This window comes from Pristis pectinata, chromosome 41 (assembly GCF_009764475.1).
Source record: "Pristis pectinata isolate sPriPec2 chromosome 41, sPriPec2.1.pri, whole genome shotgun sequence".
NCBI classification, from domain to species: domain Eukaryota; kingdom Metazoa; phylum Chordata; class Chondrichthyes; order Rhinopristiformes; family Pristidae; genus Pristis; species Pristis pectinata.
The window spans coordinates 4,588,149-4,610,261 of record NC_067444.1 but is presented as its reverse complement, the minus strand read 5'-3'; the positions used below and the strand labels follow the sequence as shown (position 1 = coordinate 4,610,261).

The 22,113-nt window shown below is 42.5% G+C and overlaps 1 protein-coding gene across 11 annotated transcripts in view; it reads right to left on the bottom strand.

Moving 5' to 3' along the window:
• The window catches only part of LOC127566432 (uncharacterized), an 87,371-nt gene that overhangs the window by 38,489 nt on the left and 26,769 nt on the right, over positions 1 to 22,113 (bottom strand). The window contains exons 2-4 of one of the 11 annotated variants that reach the window (XM_052008838.1): positions 12,769 to 12,801; positions 11,872 to 12,165; positions 8,060 to 8,362 (exon numbers count right to left, since the gene is read on the bottom strand). The exons of 4 other annotated variants lie outside the window; for them this stretch is intronic. In XM_052008838.1, the coding sequence (XP_051864798.1) occupies positions 8,060 to 8,362; positions 11,872 to 12,165; positions 12,769 to 12,801 (630 nt within the window). Of the gene's footprint in view, positions 1 to 4,912; positions 5,216 to 8,059; positions 8,363 to 11,871; positions 12,166 to 12,768; positions 12,802 to 22,113 lie in introns of all 11 variants that reach the window. 6 more of the 11 variants (XM_052008830.1, XM_052008840.1, XM_052008837.1 and 3 more) reach the window with 6 other exon arrangements.

Below are 22,113 nucleotides of genomic sequence, written 5' to 3'. Positions count from 1 at the left end.
AAGAGGCACAAGGATTTCTTCAGGACCCCTGTTCGCTGCCAATGACAACAAGTCAACACATGTGTCCAGCTCTGACACCACAAGACACGTACGCGTCTGAACATCAGCGGAATTAACGTTAACAACTTTTACACTGATGTTAAACTATTCTCTATGAAAGCATCCTTTTAGTGCAAATGGCTGGACATTACAACTTTCTATGTCGTACAAACAATGGGGAGAGAGTAGACATAAAGTGGAAGGTTGTGTCACTAAAGCCCCACCGGCGTGATTTTGGATAATACCCGGATAGGCACTTTCATCCATCTGGTGGACACCAACAATTGAGTTTCGAGTCTCGTCTTCGTAAAAGTAAGTTAATTGCCTGAGTTGTCTTTCCATGAATATTTCACACAGTGAATATCAAAAACGACCTTGGATGCAGTTTCGCACGCTGGGTGTCAACAGGTTTGAGAAGTGAAACAACAAAACGGGACATCAGCCGAAGCTGTCCCCGCCGAATCTGAAAGAGTCATCTCGCCCAGTCGAACGTTTCTTTTGTCAAATGAACTTGAAAATTCTTTAGGGCGGCCTGTGCGCAGTCTGAAGCTCTTTAGAGTCGTGGAGAAACAAGGAGTATTACAGCAGAGCAACAGACCCTTCGGTCGAACTCATCCCGGTAGCAAAATGTGTCCAGCTAATCTAGTCCCACTGGCCTGTCTTTGGCCCATATCCTGGTAAACCTTTGCAATGCATGGACTTATCCAAATATCTTATTTTTTTATTGCAGCTGCTTCAGGCGCCTATCTCTGGAAACTCGTTTTACAAAATCACCGTCTTCATGTGAAGTTGCCCCTCGGGCCCATTTTAAATCCTTTACCTCTCATGCTAAACCTCTGGCCTCTGGTTTTGATTCCCGTCCTCTGGGAAAATGACTGTCCTGAATTCATCACATCTACACCCTAATGATTTTAAACATTTCTGCAAGAGATCCCTCAGCCTTGTAGGTTCCAATAAACCATTTCCTCTCCTGCCCGAACTCCCCCAATACCTCATGCATTCGAGACTTGACAGCATCCTTGTCAATCTTCATTGCATTCTAAACAGATTAATTACGTGTTTCCTGTAACAGTGTAACCGAAACTGTACCCAGCGCTGCAGATAAGGGTTTACCATCATTTTGTCCAGCTGCAACATAACGTTCCAACTCATATGCTGATTGCGGTGAAGGTGAGTGTTCCAAAGGTCTTCATCACCATCCTGTCTGCAAACGACGCCACTTCCATGGAACTACATACTTGTACTCCAACGGCACTATTTCCTACAATAATCCCCAGTGCCCTGCTGCATTAAAATGTACTGAAAGGCACTTGCAATTTCTCTGCCCACTTATCGAGCTGAGCAAAATCTCCTTGTAATATTTAATAGCTTCCTTCGGTTTTGAAAATACAACCTAACAATATCATCTGCTAGCTTACTTGTGCTAATCAAAGTGACTCATTTAGTTTCCTGAATATCGCCCCAGGGGAGGGAGAGGGAAATTTTCTGGGACCTACGTCTGTGAACATGGAAATGGCAGGTATAGAGATAAGAGAGAAACAAAGGACTGCAGATAGTGGAATCCAGATGAAGATCACAATGATCCTGGAAGAACTCATCAGGCCAGGCAGCATCCGTGGAGAAAAGAAGGCGGTCAACGATTCGGGTCAGGAGCCGTCTTCCGGATTGAAGATAGGAAAAGCATAAGCGCAATATTTAGGAGGGGAAAGCAGAGCAGTGAAAGGTGGACAAAAGAGGGGAGAAGGGGTGGGCACAAGGTGGTGACGGATAGATGCAGGTAAGAGATAGTGATAGGTACGTGCTGTGGACGAGGGGAGAGCAGATACGCCGGGGAATAGGTCAGATTAAGGAGATAAAGGGAAAAAAAGGATGGAAAATAGGGAGATTCTCTTGGAAAGGTTAGAAGTGAAGAATCATGGTGGGGGAGTTGTGGGGAAGCGGGGTGGGGATTACTTAAACTGGGAGAACGAAACAGGTTGGACGGGTGACTGTGTGTGGGACATGTACACCGAAGGTGTTGGTTACCTGAAACAGGACAACCTTCTGTTCATGTACACTGGTCTTCATGCAGTGACTTACCACATGTGCCTCCACTGATCCTGCCTAACTCGTTGTGTTCGTCCATCGTTTGTTTGTTCTTAAGATTTGCATCGTCTAATTTCAATTTAAAGCGCTCCTTAAATGTGTTTTTAATGCCACAAATGCCTGAGTTAATAACGGTATCGTTCTGGAAATCTGCTGATCACTTCCTTACTTAGTATGGAATGACATATCTCAGCTGTCGCCTCTTTCCTAATAAATTTGATGCGCATGGCTATGACGTTTACCAACACGAAAAAGCCCCATTTAAAACCTGGAACTAAGATTTTTTCGGTCAGTTTATCCCAAACGGCAACTCTGGCCCATGCTTACATGTTTGGGGTCATAAGTAAACAGATAAGGTGTGACACGATTGTTATTTAATAGATCATGATCTTTAACTGAATTCTGTTTCATTGAAAACTGAGTCAACCTGCTTATCTTCTTCCCCCACCCTGTAATGATTGAGTACAGGTTCACTGCCATGATTGAATCTTGCCTTCACAGCAATGTGTTCCGACGATATTTTAACAGCTGTAACCCTCAGTTCTTCTCACGTATCCTTGCAGAGATTTTTTCCAATGCCAACCCAGTGAACCCACACTGCGTCTATTAAGCACAGCTCAATCGAACCAAAATTACAAAGAGCTGCAGAGGTTTTTTTTTGCGTTATCCCTCTGCTCTGCTATAATGATCGTTAAAGGGTGTTGGAATTGAGCGGGGTGGGCGGGGTCTTTGATTATGCTGGCTGCTTCACCAAGACAACGACAGGTAAAGACAGAGTCCAAGGAGGGGAGGCTGGTGTCCGTGATTTTTCAGTTATAGATCTTGTCGGAGATTTCATACAGATATTGGGAACTTCCCATTCGCCCGCCTCCGATTAATAAATTCAAATTACCTTTATTTTCATATTCCGTTTTGTGATGAGTTCACGAGTGTACATTACAACACGTCAATGTGGGCGGTATTTTCACGGAGAAGATGCAGTGATCAAAACCAAAGTTCCACTGGCAATCAGGGCACTGCGGCAACTTACAGGGCAATGGTTCTATCCCGTCAGCCGATTGCAGGCAATCCAAAACTCTTGCCCTTGTCGAAGTGGTTACACCAGGGAGACCAATGGATGAAAATTGGATGGTTGGGTTAGTTTACTTGGATCAATACTTGCCATTCTAATACACAGCCTATCAGCACATGTTTTCGCAGAACGATGGAAATATTCTTGATGAATCTACGCGTTTGCTGTGGAAAATTCAACGTCAATGCCACAAAACAGTGACTCTTGCCGTTCCAAAGACAGACGTTGATCTCAATGTTTTTATCTGGGAGGCAAGAGGAGGGAATATTTTTTTTTCTTATCTATTTCTGCAAATACATGAAAAATTCTATCAAGCCTCATGCTATCGTATTTTTAAATCTGTCCTTCACCATTTACAGCTCTATGTCATCCTTTCAAAACGTAGCGACCAGAAAGGAAAACAATGTTCCAATTGGAGTTTCACCAACACCTTGCAGATGTGTAATATGATTTAACATTCCCGACCACTCTACCGCTCGGGACGTTGTCAACGGCCTTCAGCAAGGAGTCCATGCAGGAAACGTGTACCGCCCTGGCTTTGTCAGTCGTCTTCGTCTCCTCTTCAAAATACTCATTCAAGTTCACGAGACACGAACTGCCACCCAAAAAACCATGCTGAACATTCAATGACCATAGAACATGGAACACTACAGCACAGTACAGGCCCTTCGGCCAACAATGTTATACCGATATTTTATCCTGCTGTAAGATCTATCTAGCCCTTCTATGGCACATTGCCCTCCATTTCTCCATCATCCATGTGACTATCTGAGCGTCTCTTACATATCCCTAATGGATCTGCGCACACTACCTCTGTAAGCAGTGCGTTCCACGCACCCACCAATCTGTGTTAAAAAAAATAACCCTGACACCCATGTTATTCCTTTCTCCAATCACCTTAAAATTATGCCCCTTCGTGTTAGCCATTGTGGCACTGGGAAAATGTCTTTGACTGTCCACTCGATCTATGCCTCGTATCATCTTGTACACCTCGATGAAGTCACCTCTCATCCTCACTTGCTCAATGAGAAAAGCACTAGCTCGCTCAGCCTATCCTCAGAAGACATGCCTCATCATTCCTTGCCTTTTTCAATAGAGGGAGGTCGTGTCTCTCAGAATCGCATCGAAAGTGTTCGCCCTCGGGACACGTCAGTCAATCGCCGTTTTTCAGCAAATAGGAGGTCCAGTGTTGCGCCTTCATTATTAGCGCCGTACACATATTGCTAGAGACAGCTTTCCTGGACACCCTTCACAAAACCTGTCCCATGGATGCCTGTCACTTTTCCCTCTGCTAAAGAAGTATTTTTTTCCAGCAAACCTGGACATTAAACGAAAACATAATTCCCTCGCAATTTTCTCAATCGAAGCTAACCCCAACGATAATGCAACGAGGGCTAAAGGTCGATTAACACGGTGCAGAATTCCTTCTACACAATTGCAAATTTCTCTGGGTTCACTCAGCTTTTCCCCTCTTTCTCTAAAAGTGTGCCTGCAATAAGCTTCACAGCAGAGCAATTTGTCACATCCTTCCAGATGGTTGGAGGGAGAGCTACACCAGTTCATGGAACATTTATTGAAAACGTAAGTAATGACTGGACTAAAAAAATATTTCCTTGCACGACTTTTGAAGACACCTGTTCATCATGGCAATTTGTCGCAATCCTGAGCAATAATTGAAATATGATTTACTCAAATCGCGGAAACGTTAATACTTACCCACTACCGTTATATTCACTGGTTCACTCTTCTCTGAAGATACATTTCTCCCAGACACCAGGCACATCTGAACACAGTGGTAATTTTGTGACCCAGAGCTCGTGACACTGATGGTGAAGTTGACCCCGTCTACCCGTTCACTATTACTGGGTCTTGATACCAGAGGTTGCTCGTTTTGATACAGGACAAAACTGCTGTTCCATTGTCTAGGGTAGATTGCTGCACAAGTGAAAGTCACCTCTTCACCTGACAAAAGTATTTTATCTGCTCCGTCAGTTGTTAGGAGTGGTTTCGGTGGAGGACCTGCAAAGACGAAAGAAATGTTTTTGCCTGTTGCTCGTACTTTTATAAAACATTTGGATGAGAATATACCACAGTTGGTAATTAAATTTGCAAATGACACTGCAATAGCTGGTATCATGGATGATGAAGAAGGGTGATCTTCATCGGCTAGGTCGGTGGACAGAGGAATGGCAACTGGAGTTTATTTCACATCAGTGCGAGTTTTTGCATTTTGCAAAGTCAAACTAAGTTTGGACTTTTACAGTTAATTGGGGTCTTGGAGAGTGTTGCTGAACAGAGTGACCGAGGAGTACAAGTATATCCGACACTGAAAGTGGCTTCACAGTCAGACAGGGAGTTGAAGACGGCGTTTGGAAAGCTATCCTTCATAATGCAAGGGACTGAGCATAGCATTTGGGACACTATGTTGCAGCTGTACAAAACGTCAGCGAGGCCCCATTCGGAGCATAGTGTACAGACCTGTTCAACCTGTTATCGGAAAGACGTCATTCAGCTCGAAGACCTGCGTTACGGGGAGGGGGAGGGTAGGAGTGGGCAGCCTGGAATTGTATTCATTAGAGCGCAGGATACTGAGGGATGAACGCATAGAGGTGTACACATCACGATGGGAATAGATCTGGTGAAAGGATATGGTCTTTTACCAGGGTAAGGGAATAAAAACCAAGAGGGCGCACGTCTGAGGTGAGAGGGGAGAGGATCAAAAGGGACCTGAGGGGAAGTCGCTTCACGTAGAGGGTGGTATGTCTTTGAAATGAGTGGAAGTGTCAAACACAGAGAGGACATTTGAAAGTCATTTGTACAGGTACATGAATAGGAAAGTTGAGAAGGATACGTGCCACACGCGGAAAATGGGACTCGCATCTATGGGCATTTTGTTGGCCATGGACGAGTTGGGCCGGAGCGCCTATTTCTGTTCTGTGTTACTCTCTGATGCTCCATGATTCTGAACTGATTCAGGCTGCGCGGAACCCACGGGGGAAATCCGCTGTAACCCTCGGACTTTCTCATGTATCCTTACATAGACTTTGTCCAATGCTGATCTCGTGGAACAAAACTGCGCATATTAAACACAGCTGAATCGAACCAAAATTACAAATAGCTGCAGATTGTTTTTTCGCGATTCCCCTCTGCACTGCTATAATGATCATGATGGGTTGTTGGAATTGAGCGGCCAGATGGTACTGCACAGCCTATCAGCCCACATTTTAGCAGAAAGATGGAAGTATTCTTGATGAATGGACGCGTTTGCTGAGGAAAATTCAGCGTCAATGACAAAAAACAGTGAGTCTTGCCACTGCAAAGGCAGACGTTGGTGTCAACGTTTTTATCTGGGAGGCAAGAGGCGGGAATATTTATTTTCTGATGTCTAATTCTGCAAATTTAGCCACTGAATCCATTTAAAAAACCTATCAGACCTCATGCACTCATATTTTTAAATCTGTCCTTGACATTTACAGCTCAGTGTCATCCTTCCAAAGCGTAGCGGCCAGAAAGGAAATCCATGCTCCAATTGCTGTTTCACCAACAACTTGCAAATGTGTAATATGATTTAACATTCCCGACCACTCTACTACTCGGGACCTTGTCATCGGCCTTTCTGGAGTCCAACGTGTACCGCCCTGGCTTTGTCAGTCGTCTTCGTCTCCCCTTCAGAAAACTCATTCCAGTTCACGAGACACGACTGCCACCCATAAAACCATGCTGAACTTTCACTGAACAAAGATCATAGGACATTACAGCACGGTGCATGCTCTTCGGAGAACAATATTCTGCTGACATTTTATCCTGCTCGAAGACCTCTCTAACCATTCCCACCCACATCGCCCCGCATTTCTCTATCATTCATGTGTCGATATTAGAGTCCCTTAAATGTCCCTAATGGATCTGCCCCCACAAACTCTGCCGGCAGTGCGTTCCACGCATCCACCACTCTATGTGTATAAAACTTACCCCTGACATCCCCCTTATACCTTCCTCCAATCACCTTAAAATGATGTACCCTCATGTTAGCCATTGTCGCCCTGGGAAAAGTCTCTGACTGCCCACTCGATCTATGTCTCTTGTGCACCTCTATCAAGTCACATCTCATTCTACTTCTCTCCAAAGAGAAAAGCTCTATCTCACTTAACCTATCCTCATAAGACATGATCTCCAATCCAGGCAGCATCCTGGTAAATCTCCTCTGCGCCCTCTCATCATTCCTTGCCTTTCTCAATAGTGGTTTGCCCCGCCTCTCAGAATCGCAACACATCAGCCAATCGCTCTTCTTCTTTTGCAAATAGGAGGTTCAGTTTTGCTCCTTAATTGTTAGGGTTGCATACATATTGCTTGAGATAACTTTCCTGGACACCTTTTACAAAATCGCCTCGACGGATGCATGTCATTCTCACACCCCCCCCTTCCCCATCCACCCGCTATTCAAGTATTTTTCCAGCAAACTTGGACATTAATTGAAAACATAATTCCCACGTAATTTTCTCAATCGAAGCTATCCCCAACGAGAATGCAAAGAGGACTAAAGGTCGGTTAACACGGTGCAGAATGCCTTCTACACAATTGCAAATTTCTCTTGGTTCACTTAGGTTTTACCTTCTCTCTCTGAAAGTGTGCCTGAAATAACAGGCTCCACAGCAGAGCAATTTGTCACATCTTTCTAGATGGGTGGAGGGAGAGCTGCACCAGTTCAGGGAATGTTTATTGAAAACGTAAGTAATGACTGGAGAGAAAAAGAAATCTTTTTCTGCACGGCTTTTGAAGACACCTGTTTATCATGGATATTTTGTCGCAATCGTGGGCAATAATTAAAACATGATTTACTCAAATCGCAGAAAAATTAAAACTTACCCACTACCGTTATCTTCACTGGTTCACTCTTCTGTGAGGATATGTTTCTCCCAGACACCCGCCATGTCTGAACACAGTAGTAATTTTGTGACCCACAGCCGGTGACTCTGATGGTGAACGTGGCCCCGTAGAACCATCCAATATCGCTAGGTTTTGATAACACAGGTTGCTCGTCTCGATACAGGGCAAAACCGTTGTTCGAGTCCACAGAGTATGGTGTTGCACAAATGAAAATCACCTCTTCACCTGACACAAATGTTTTATTTGCTCTGTCGTTTGATAGCTGTGGTTTCGCTGGAGGACCTGCAAAGAGAGAAGAAATGATTTTTTCTGTTGTTCGTAATTTTATTAAAACTTTGGATGAGAATTTACACGACATAATGAGTAAGTGTGCACATGACACGACAATAGGTGTATCGCTGGAGTGACGAAATTTATCAAAAATGCAGCAGGGTCTTGATCAGCTGGGTAGCTGGACAGAGGTATGGCAACTGGAGTTGATTTCACATCAGTGCAAGTTGTTGTATTTTGAAAAGTGAAACTATGTTTGGGCTTTTGCAGTTAATTTTGCGGCCGTGGAGAGCGCTGTTGAACACAGTGACCAAGGAGTACAAGTATATCGTGCACTGTAAGTGGTTTCACAGTCAGACGGGGAAGTGAAGACGGCGCCCTTCATCATTCAAGGTACAGAGCGTAGCATTTGGGACATTATGTTGCAGCTGTACAAGTATTCGGCGAGGCCCCATTTGGAGCACTGTCTAGAGATTTGGTTAACCTGTTATCGGACAGACGTCCTTCAGCTCGAAAGCGTGCAGTGAATTACGAGAACGTTGCCAGAACTTGAAGGCCCGATTTACAGGGGGTAAGTGGACTGCCCAGAATTGTATTCATTAGAGCGGAGGTGACTGAGGGATGACCGCATAGAGGTGTACAAATCACGAGGGGGGTTGATGTGGGTAAAGGATATGGTCTTTTTACCAGGCAAAAGGAATCAAAACCAAGATGGTGTCGTTTGAGGTGAGAGGAGAGGATCAAAAGGGTCCAGATGGGCAGTCTCTTCACACACAGGGTGGTATGTTTTTGAAACGAGTTGTCAGTGGAAGTGTCAAGCTCAGATAGGATATTTGAAAGTCATTTGTAAAGGGACGGATAGGAAAGCTGAGGGGGATACGTGGCAAACGCGGAAAGTGGGACTCGCATCTTTGGGCATTTTGTTGGCCATCGACGAGTTGGGCCGGAACGCCTACTTCCGTGTTGTGTTACTCTCTGATCCCCCATGATTCTGAACTGATTCAGGCTGCGCAGAACCCACCGGGGAAAAGCCGGTCGTTTGACATAAGCCTGGCTCTGAGCGAGAAAGAATGGATTGCCGGAATAATCTGATAAATGAAATGGGGAGACAAGCAAAAGGTGCCAAGGCACTGGATTAAAATAGACTATTAGAAGGTGAGAGGATAAATGTGAACGGACATTGGAATACTGAATGTCAAACAGATAGCGTGGAAAATTCCAACGGAGCATTGGAATAATTTTCAATGAAATGAAGGAACAGATGAAATAAACCACACAGTAATATTTCATTCAGGCGAAGACGAGTCAAACAGAGGATAAGTCTTTGAACAAGAAATGTGACTTTCCTCCGAATCTTCCTGACAACACTCTTCCCTCAGAGCTCTCCGGCATTGAGCCTCACGTCGGGGCTCCAATATATCACTTGGCTCTTTTCTTTCCAGATATAATTTGGAAATATTTTGTTTGCTAAATCCGTGCAATTAGTCAAATAACTAACACAGCTGAAACTAAACAATGGCATTGAATCCTTATGGCTCTCTTTCGTGTCTTTCATTTCACTTTGAAGATGTCCATCAAACCAACCTTCTGCCTTGACACACCCAGCAGTACATGGAGCAGAACAGCACAAGAGCTGGCCCTCCGGCCCTGAATGCCTGTGCTGCATATGATGCTGATTTAAAGTAAATATCTTCTGCCAGCACATGAACCAGATCTCTCCATTCACCCAGCATCCAGGTGTCCATCTCACCGTCTCACAAACGCCACTATCGTATCTGCTTCCAATGCGCCCCCCGGAAGCCCGTTGCAGGCATATAACATTCTCTGTGTAAAATAAAATTGCCGGCACATCTCCTTAACACTTTATCACTCTTAACCCAATGCATGTCCTCCAGTATTTCCCATGTAAACCCCGTGGAAATGATGCTGCCTATCCTATCCATGCCTCTCATAATCTTACAAACTTGGATCAAGTCTTCACTCAGAATCCGACACTCCAGAGAAAGCAACCCACGTATGAGCAAACTCTGATTCGGGTTCATACCATCCAGTCCAGGCAGCTGTCTGAGATAGCACGTAATTTCCAAAGCTTCCACATCATTCCTGCCATGGGTCGACCAGATCTGCCCACCACACTTCAAGTGAAGCCTAACCCAAGATTTATACAGCTGCAACATGATGATGTGTCTTTAGTAATTAATGCCACTAACAAAGAAGCCAACCTCATACCTCATTTACTACTTTTCTACTTGCGTGGCAAATTTCAGTGAGTTATGGATCTGGATTGCAAGACCCATCTGTACAGCAGTGCTGTTAAGGGTTATCCGCCCTTGGGGACATAACCACATTGATGTTCTTGAAAAGACCCGGTATCAACTTCTTCCTGATCTCAAAATGCTCTCGCGTATTAGCATGCTCCTCAAAAGCTGTCCATAAATGGGGTATGTTCGTTGTGTTTTATTCAACCGCCTTAAATTCCCAAGTAACAAACGACATCGTTCTTGAAATCTGCTCACCACATTCCTGTTCAGTCTCGAACTGGACGTCAACAGTCGTATGTACGTCGACAAAACTGATGTGCATAACCATGACGTATGCATAACCGAAAGAAGTTCCTTCCAAAAGCAATAACTGAAAATGCTTCGACTCCTTTTCCAAACGCTAATTACCGAACTTTGACGGCGTCAAAATTATTACAACTCTATAACAGCGTCTCAATGCTACTGAATTAATGACAGATTCATGTCTCCAGCTTTGTTTTGAATACGTTTGATTAAATATTTTGCACGTGATTCTTCCTCTGAAGGAGAAAATATCATACTTCATGTAGTAAAGTATGTGTAGTGTTTGGCAAACGAAAGAAACAAACTGAAACATTAATATAACGCAAATAAATTAAGGCTACTTTAAGGTCTCAGAACGGTCCTTGCTTTAGCTTGTCAGACGAGATGCAGTTTCACCTGCAATAAATCATTGTGAAACGTGTGGGTAGTGCTGCCATTTAAGATTTTGTCGCCAGTCCCGAAGATGCTACCCAATTCAGGATATTGGATTCACGCATGGTTGAGACTGGATGTCTGGAACTTGGAACTAAAACCTACACACAGCGCAAAACCTGGATTTCCAAGTCCAACTGCCAACATTCCAATGCAGTATATTTTCAAATGATACTTAACCGAACGAAACGAGAACGATGAACAAAGTTCGACAAACTTCGCACAGTCCTTGTCCTGCACTAAAACCCATGACTCTTGGAACACGAGACTTCCCATGTGGAAAGTGTGCCTGCGACGAAAAAAAATCTTTGAGTGACTTAGAGCTCTGGCCTTCTCATTCAAGAGCTGTACTTGTTTAGGATACACCCGATAATAGCACAATAACCATCACGACATGATAGATAAATACTATCCAGCTGTTTGCATGACTTCCGAATGCCACAGATTCAACCATCTATTTCCATATCATACGTGAACGTATCGAGTAAACAGGATTATTTAAAATCGATACAAATTCAGACTAACCCACAACCGTTATCTCCACTTCATCACTTCGCGCAGATGTTGCCCCAGTAACGTAGCTTGAATAAAAGCACATGTAATTTCTTGGTCCATATTGCATGTCCGTGATGGTAAATGTGACCGCTTTTGTCAGTGAGCTGGCTGCCTGGGGTTTTATTTCCAAATTATGTCCTCCGCCATACAATGAAAATCCACGGGGTGTAAGTGCACGATCTGCCTCACAACGAAAAGTGACCGATTCTCCTTTCAGATAAATTTTGTCCTCACGGTCAGGCAATAGTCGCAGTTTACCAAGCTCTGGAAGAAAGGAAAGGAAATCTGTTCAGTTCATCTACAACGAGGTACGTGCGGGGTCTTACACTCAACTGGCGAAAAATAAAGGGAAGCTCTTATAATCTTCTTAATCATGTCCTTACCTTGAAGTCTGAATCACTGATGCATATCATTGAAACAAGGTACCGAGTTCTAAACCTTGGGCAACCCCAGCGATTATTGAAATCAAGTCATAAGAGCACCCAGGACACATTACCCCTTTCGTACTGATATTGAGCCATTGTTTTATTCAATCCGCTACTGCCGTTGGATTACTTGGCAGCCAGCCATAGGACTAGATTCTCATGTTTACCCGTGACAATATAACTCTTCGGGATTTGTGCAGATTACGTCAAAATTACGGAGTTATGGATCTTTCTGGTTACCTCCCGAACGGGAAGATGGTAGTTAATTGAAATAAAGTGAGGCCGATTTTACTTACTTTTGACAGTCGCATCTTTGGATGGGTATGATCGAACATTTGGTTACAGAAATTAACTCAAGTACAAACCTGAGAATTATTGTGACCACATAACGCCACATCATGTTATCATTTTCTGAGCAACCAGATAAGAAGATGACACCAACCTTGAGCAGCGCTCCTGTGAACCATCGGGAGCACTAAAGACAGAAAATAATAATTAGTTTAATGAACTCAAAGTACAACATTTTTAAAAGAACTCTTCAATGTCAGTTCGCCGACTAACTTCTTACCCGCAGTGCACGAAACGAAAGGTAGAGGTGATCAAATGATACTGCAATCATATTCTGATATTGTATATAGTCAGCGTTAGAGTGTATTTTCATCATCATTTTGTGCCAGCTTCCCTTGATTTCACAATTCTCTGATGTCTAATGCACAGAAGCACGTGTACAGAACGGAAGTAGGGGATTGGGATGGAAACACTGGAAGAGCCACATGGATAAGGCCAAATTACTGATATCCATGGTTACCGGTGATATAACAAGGTTAAAGTTCAGACTGGGAAACAAGGGAGAAAACATGGACACTGACAGAAGTGGATATGTAAATGTTACACCCGAGTTTATTGGTCTTTCTGCATTTTTGACACGTCACTTTCACTTAGAGCCCAGTATTTACAGAACAGTGAACACAGGCAGCAATGGGTTAATAAGGGGTTGTGTTCAAATGGCTCACTGCGTATTGGACGCATGCGCAGCAAGTGCAGCCCAACAACCAGGAAAATATGACGGTAGAAATGAGGAAAGAACGATGTGAAATAGACTTCAGCAGGGATTATTGACATATTCAGTGTTACTCAGCATTAGCATTCGATTTGAGTCGGAAATAGTAAAGCAACGTCTGCATTGCAGCATGTTGCGTGATTTTGCAGAGAAATATGAAATAAATGTCACAGAACAGATGGTAAATTGTGAATTTATTTCTAACATAGACATGGCTCATGCGGTTCACGTAGATCGTCAAAATATGGGGTTTTTCGAACTGTCGCATGATGTGATGAAATCAACAAAGGGATTTGGGATCCGACTACGCTTTACTTTATGTTTTGATTGTGCTTGTATTCAAATAATATTCAGATGATGTGTGGTGATGCCAAGAAATAAATACGGTGCAGCCTCAGCGGTGGAGATTGAAGCAGAGCCATCTTTTCTCCAGAGGTGTCAGTTGAAGAACGGCGTCATAGATCTCCCTAACATTAAATATACTTCCAGTTTAACTTCGTAGACTGTCCAATCACAACCACGAATCAAACACTGCATTAAAACGAGACATAACATGCAAAATAACGTGACAATTATTTAACGCCATGTGCGCATTACGCAATGAGACACTGGAAACATAGGCACAGCACAGAGTGAACGTGTAATAGGTACTGGAGAGGTCAGGTGAAGAGGCGTGGTGTACACATAAATGAGTCAATTACTCTGGGGTAGGCAAGTTCCTCTGACGTGCTGTACACGAAAAGCTCCAATACAAGATATATGTCACGTGTTTTGAGCAGGAAGTTAAGAGTGGTTGTACATCCGAATATGAAATTAAGCCTACTGATAGAGAACACACTGCTGCAATATTTCTAGGATCCTTTCAAACCATGCGCACATTTACTCCTGCAACAGAAAGTGGATATCACGAGTAATTCCGACATGCTTTTGGTGTTACTATTTCCCAAGAACTGATTACTTCCCACGTCAGGAATAAAGGCACATATAGCTTAGGAAGACCAAAGATGGAAGATTTCCCTCCCTGACTGGCATTCATAAACCAGATTGCTGCCGTTAATTATTGCAGCATTATTTAAAGATTCAGTTAATCATTGACTCCAAGTATTCGGAGAGAGACCTGAAGGGGATTAACAGGAACTTGAGGGACAACTTTTTTCTTTATACAGAGGAATGTGGAATATCTACTAAAGGAAGCAGTTGAGGCAGGGAGAAAAAAATCATTTTCTAAAGGACAGTTGCACAGGTATACTGAGAGGACAGTCCAAAGAGATTATGGGCAAAATGCAGGCAAATAGGACCACCTTCCATGGCCAATTTAGTCCACGAGGACCATTTGGGCCTGTGGACCAGTTTCCGCGCTTTGTGGCTCTATGACTCTGTTAACAATGAGCCTAAAGGATTTGCACACAATGCCGCCAAATTTCGCCGTGACAGGAAATATTCAATTGCATGTTCGTCTCGTCCCATGCAGCTGTGGCCCGTCAAGTAGAATGCCGTGAAGATAAGAAAGTGGAAGAAGGCGTTGGAAGATGCCTTCCACAAATATTGGAAGGTCTTCAGTACAGATCCAAATTAATTTTAGCGGATTCCATTAAAAAGGTGAAAGTAACGGAAATAAAAGTGTTATTCTCTTCAACGGCAATGATGTAGCTTCCAACAAGTACAACGCGACCGCAATAAAACTTTTATTTTGCCGAATTGATGTTGAATTGGGAACTGACTTCTAAAGCAGATATGTATTGTGGGTTGGCGGGAAAACTAAGAAGTTTGCTGCATGATTGGAAAACTGGAAGTTTAGTAGAGCAAATCAGACACAGGATTTGGGGACAGCTGACACAACAGACGACCTTATAAACAAATAAAAAGTCGAAACGACGAACATTTGAGGGGCATTTAATTTCTAGAAGAAATTAAATTTCTGTTTGCCGAGCTGAAAAAAAAGAAATCAGATGCACCTAGAAGAAAAACATGCAGATCGACTTTGCTGCAGAGAAAATGGCATTCAAAGGTGACATGAGAAACATTCCTTACAAGTGGATGGATTTGTTCCCTTGGCAATTGATGGAACAGCCAAGTTGATTCATCAATGTGTCAAGCAATTTCAAGGACCATCGCCTCCCCGTACCCCAGTGAAAGGGGAAGGTGAGTTTGCGAAGCAATAATACGAACAAGGAATGCGTAAGTGATGGACGAAGGAACACAGGTCAATTCTGGTTGAGATTGATGTCATGATCCAGGCTTGCTTGAAGCACAGAATCAAAGATGGGCAAACCCTGCCGAATATATTAATTTACGTGACGAGAGGTCACTACTATAAAGACGTTAACACCGACAAAACAATCAGTGCAGCAAGAAAAACTGTATGTTGAAACATAATGCATTAAAACATACTGCGGTAGTTAATATATCTTCAATGTGTGCCAGACACTCGTTGATGCAGTTTAAGGTAGTCCACAGGACCCATATGTCCAAAGATAAGTTAGCTCGTTTTTATAACCATATAAATCCTATATGTGACAGATGTCAATAGAATGTGGCTTCTCTGACACAAATGTTTTGATCCTGTCCTCTTCTTGAAAAATATTGGATAGGCATTTTTTACATTATTTCAAACGTATTGAACATTGATTTACAACCTCACCCTATCACTGCAATTTTTCGATTACCAAGGATAGAGTCTGGCCATTTATCTGCTTCTGCTAACCGTATGATTGTCGTTGTTACATTAAAGGCCAAACGATCCATTTTGCTTCAATGGAAGGATCCAATACCCCCTACTACTTTTTAATGGTTCTATCAAACTATATCATGTTTAAACTTGGAAAAAATTAGGAGTGGTACTGTTGATCCTTCGCTTAAATTTGAAGATATTTGGAGACCATTTACTCAATATTTTCACATGAAGCAGATCCCCTTTCAATAACTTTCCACCTTGGAGGAACGGACTTGAAGACATAATATTGTTCTGTTTCTACTGAGAAATTTTAGGCCAGTTTTTATTTTCCTTTCTTTCTGTTCGTTTCTTTTAAATTTTGTTTTACTTTATATTGTTTATAATTTTTCTTATTGATTTGTTTTTTTAATTTCTATAATAAATCTTTTTCTTTCCTTTCTTTTATACTATATTCATTTACTAAGTGATCGTTGGATCTACAGATTTTTTTAATATTTTGTTCTTTATGATTATCTATGCTTTGATTGTTATCCAGATCTCTTTGTATTACATGTACAAACTTCGATGCTATATATCAATCTGTATTAATTTGAAAACTAATAAAAGGATTGAAAACGGTAAACTCCAAAGCATTCCTTCAATTGAAGCTTGTAATTATCGGTTTACACATACATCCTTCTCAATTCTCTATTAATTTCTACACAGCATTTAGATGTTATCCCTGATGCCGGCATTTATTCTGCACTGCTAAACAGAACCTTTTGGAATAATAGAATAAAAAATAATCCACCATCAGTACTGTTGACCAGATATATGTGTCACAGAGGAGCGCTGACGGCATATTTTATTTCTAAAAGGCACTAGGGCACCGCAATATTCCCATGTAAAGACAATAAACTTTAATTCATAATTCGATGATGTCCTGATTTGCTTTGCCGAAAGGCAACGTGGGATTTGACCTCGTGTCAACGGGCCATCTCCCTGGTAGTCAATCCAGTTTTTCAATCAATACATTTCTCGGCCTCGTTAATGTCCGATTCCCGAATACTGCTTTTGAAGGTTAGAGAGTCTGTAGACAATTTAAGAAGGATTGAGAGCAAATTGAGAAATATCTGCCCAGAAGATGAGAAGAAAATATTTGTACTTTGTGGCTTGCCGTCATTTGAGTGCATCCTGTCAAGATCCAACGGGAGTATGATTTGTGACTGGTTTTCAGAAGGGATCAAAATAAAATATAGAACGGGAGACTTTCATATATCTGGACAAGAAAGCTGCAATATGATGATTGTTTGTAGCTTTAAATGTTTTTTTTTATCGTGGTGTCTGCTTTTTATCGTCCTATGATTTCCACAGATTGCCTGTATTTCTTGGTTGTGAGGTTGGAACGAATGGAGGATACTTTGCAAGATATGAAGTTGTTGTTTTCCTCCGATTAGAGGAAAGGCGGGAATTCTGCCGACGACATGAAATAATGTCCTTCCTGCAGCCATACAGGATAATGACCCGTTAAACAGGTTGCGCACACGACACTTCCCGGTCGAAACGTGCGATTTAATAGCTGCAATGTCTGAAACGGTCAGTCCTGTCTGAACAGCGTGAACATGTATAAAGATTGAGAGTGATATGCTGTACTGAAGTCATCCAAAGCAGCAGTTTGCAACTGAAGTGTTCACATATAGAGTGGAAAGTTCGGTTAATTGGTGGGAGTTTGTTTTAAAATACGCTGGCGGCGAAGAGGCGTACACTAACAAGAAAGCTACAGCAGCGTTTTCCATGAAGCAATTCGTCTCCACTAGCCTGAGCATACTTTGTTGAGGGGTCCAATTCGAAATGGCCAAAGAAGGGAGTTAGGTCTAAATAATTAGAAAATTATGCCGCTTCTTGAGACTGCTTCCTATTTCAATTTTAGTTGCTGAATTCACTGTCAGATGTGCATATGTTCGTGCGTCATTTCCACAAAATAGGGAAGATAGTAGTAATACTGAAACTGCATCACACAAAGAAACCGCAACTAATTTTAGCCGTGAGAGTAATAGCTGATAACAGAAATCTGCACTCACAGCTCAGAGCTGTTTCAGCACTGACAAAGCGGAAGTTACCATTCAAATAAACATGTGCAGCTGATATCAATAATTTAAAGCCAACAGCATTCATCTTATATTCACAAAAAAAAATTGAAGGAGATCAGTAGGCTATCTGTAGAAACAAATTATTACTTGCACGATCGGACAGTTATTTCCCCAGAAGCAACTGATATTTGTCTGAAAAACGGATAGTGATATAATCTGAAGGATTTTCTCCGGATTGGGACAAATTTTGAAGGGAGATGTAATGGCCAATAAATTGTTGAGGAAGAAGTGGAAGGAGAAAGTTAATAGAAGAAATGGGACGAACGGGTTGAAGGATTTTTTTTTTTTAGTGAGGAATATTAGGGGTGATAGTGAATGACCTAGGGTATGGATCAGTGGCCATTGCAAATACTTGGTTGGGAGAATGATAGAACCGTCGGCATAATTTTCTCGGCCAGGGTTTGAATATTTTAGAAAATATAGAAAAGTGTGGGAGATGCAGTTGCACTATTAATGAGGGACAACATCACAGCTAAATTGAGAGAGGAAATAATGGATGGCTCATACACTGAGTGTATATTGATAGAAGTCAAACATAAGAAACTTGCTATCACTCTGATGTGATTATACTACAAACCCCCCAAGAGCCACCAGGACACTTAGGAGTGAGATTATCCAGGAGATTAGGGAAATGTTTATAAACAGCAGGGGTATTGTCGTTGGTGACTTCAAAGACTCGAATCTAGACTGGTAATTCTTTATTGCAAGAGGGTTAGAAGCGGCAGAATTCGTTAGGTGCATCCTGGAGGGTTTCTTAAATCAGCATGTACATAGTTCAAAGAGAGATCCATGCTGGACCTGGTACTGGGGAATGAGCTTTCAGTGGGAGAACAGCTGGGGAAAAGTGACCACAGCTTCTCAAGTCTTAGATAAGTCTAAGTGTGAGCTTTTCCGGGAGAATATTAAATTGGAGCAGATAAAATTAGGAGTTTTATCGGCAGGAATTAGGGCGAGTTAATTCAGAACAGCTGTTTTGGGCGAGTCCACATGAATAGGGTGTTTAAAGACCAACTGCACAAAGTACATGACAGATGTTTTCCAATAAGAACGAAGCACAAGGATAGCACAGTGCAGGAACCTTGGATGTCGAGAGAGGTGGTGAAGTTGTCAAGAAGAATAAAGAAGCGTCCGTAAGGTTTAGGAAGCTAAAATGAAACGGGGAACTTGAGGATTATAATGAAGCTGGAAAGGCATTCAAGAAGGGAATTACGAGAGCCAAGAGAGACCATGAATTGTCCATGTCAAGCCGGATTAAAGAGAGTCCAAATGTATTCTATGCAGACATCAAAAGAAAAAGTCGGGAGAGATTAGGGTCACTGGTCAATAAAGGTGTAAACAAGTTTTTGGAGGCGGAGTATGTGAGAGAGGCCGAAATAAGTACTTTGCAGCAGTTATCACAAGGTGAAGGAGGTGGAGAATAGGGACATCACTGTGGAGCGGGCTAATATTCCAGAGCATTTGGAGATAAAGAAGGAGGTAATGGTGGGTGTCTGAAATAACATTCAGGTGGATGTCCCTTGAACCGGGTAAGGGCACCCCCAATTATTACGAGAGACAAGAATTGATGGATTGATCGATATGGTTTTTTTTTGGAAATTGATGGAACCGCGAAATTGATTCATCAAATATACGGCTGAATTCCGAGGACCTTCCACTTCCCAGTGTCTCGATGAATGGACAAAATGAGTATGCGAATCAATTCTACGAATGGTGGACAAAGGAACTCAAGTATATTCTGGTTGAGATCGATGGGACGGTCAACACGTGTCTGAAACTTGTTTCTCTGATCATGGTAGTGGGAAAATGGGCGAAATGCAACCACGTCCTGTTGAAAATATGCTTGAATAGGCCGTGTTCCTAGTTCGCCTTGCCAAAGATGTCTTGAAGATGCGATAGTCGCGCACGGAGACAGAATTACACCCATGCTGCTGACGGGCGAAATAGAAGTTAGCCCTCTATATTGTTATGGGTTTGAGAAGTGCCACTGAAAACGTCTAAAGCTGAAGAATAATCAGCCGACTTGGCAGCTGTTCCTTTGTCACTCCTGTCTTTGTCAGTGTCCGCCCACTGTACAGATGTATGTCTCAATGATGTGCTCAAACGCGAGCAGGCAAAATGAGGAATTGCTCTGAAAATATTTTCCCAAATCTCAGCCTTGCCTGCGCATTCCCACAAGCATTGTGTCCTACAGCTTCAGAAATGCGCGCTCACGACTATCATTGTGTTAAATGAAACAAAATTAATTAAAACTTCTAATTCCGACAAGAGCTGTGAGATTTCTGAGTAATGTCAGCAGGATTAGCCTGGAGAATCATTAATTCTCAGAAAAAGGAACTTGGTCTACTCAGAATAAAGCAGTTAAAAATACACAACTAAAACATTGACTGCCCATGACATCATTGTCCTATGAAATTACCGGAATGTTTGGAGGAAGTAGAGAACCTGGTTCTTCATTGCAGTGTAACCTGTGAATGTGGCAAGAATCCGTTTGTCATAAATGATGCTTCACGTCGCACATGAGGTTTTTTGCGGGTTGAGGATTTTGGCCTAACTGAAATTTTGGCACAACGCTCCCTGTTTTGACTGCTCACCTTTAATCATTGATCAACATTTAAGTTGACACACGGGAAATATCACGAAAACTTGCTGAGTGGCTTGGGATTTTACTCAAACCTTCACCCTGTGCAGTGACCTTTCAGGGAACTATGAAAGATGACTTGCAAGTCATTGAGAGTTCGTTTCCCATACGCCTCAACAAATTCCTTCCACTGGTAAGATCTTTCTGCTTTTTCTCATATACGTGGACACCTCCCCCTCGAAGCATCTCGGTTGTTGATCTCAACTACACATGTGGTTCTATATTGGATGCATGCTCACTGCTGTGGGCAGTGGTCTTTGCAGTGCTGGGTTAACTCGATACCTTCCCTACTTCTTCTTTCAAGATGAACAGTTGCACCGCATCTGATGAAGTACAGATATTAATAGTGTGTTGCCAACCTGGTAACACCACAATTCCTTCGAGTCCGCCACCAACCTTTACTCAGTGACATGCAGCTGCATTGCAAGATATTGCTTATTCACAAACAATAACTGAGGAGAAATAGAATATGAACAATAGACGTGACTAAAATCTATTCTACAAACATTGAAAACACACATTGAAGATTACCGTCGTTCTATAAAATACCCCTTGATAATTCCTCAAAAGCATAGGTCAATAAAGTTAATAGAAATATTGACAATTAATCCAGTATTTGCTGGTTTCCACTCACTATGACAGATCAAACTGAAGATTTAGTGCCACGCACGCAAAATACTTGCGGTAATGCGTAGAACGAGAACAGATTACCGCAGACAGAAAATTGTTCCACGACTTACCAAAGAGTAGAAATAAGCGACGAGATTCATGGTTTACTGTCGGCTGCTTGGAAAAATCACTGTGTTCTGGGGAAGTGCGCCTGAGACGGTTTCTCAGAACCGGAAGGGCTGAGGGATTGATGGCAGAAGGGGAGGATCACATGGTCTCATGATGCCTCTGTCAATGCGGCACCGCAGAGAGTCGTCTAACTTCAAAACGAAATGTCTTATCTGCTGTAAACGCCACCTTCATTCCCCTTGACTTCTGGAAGAAGATCACTAACTGTTGAGACAGGAAAGGAATGTGTAACAATGCAAGTTGTTATTTATTCATTGTGTCACAAGATCTCGTCCTGTTGCGGAATGGCAGTGCTGTGAAATATTCGCTCCTGTCCATTCAATACAATCAGTTTTGCATGAAAACAAAATATTTTCCATGCGACGGACGACAAAATGCCAAAACGACGTTATTCAATGCAATCCCCAGGAATGTGCTCACTGCCGTTATGGATGTATTTCAGTGGTGGACGCATGGAAATCTCTGCCAGCAGAGGTGGTGAGGCAGAA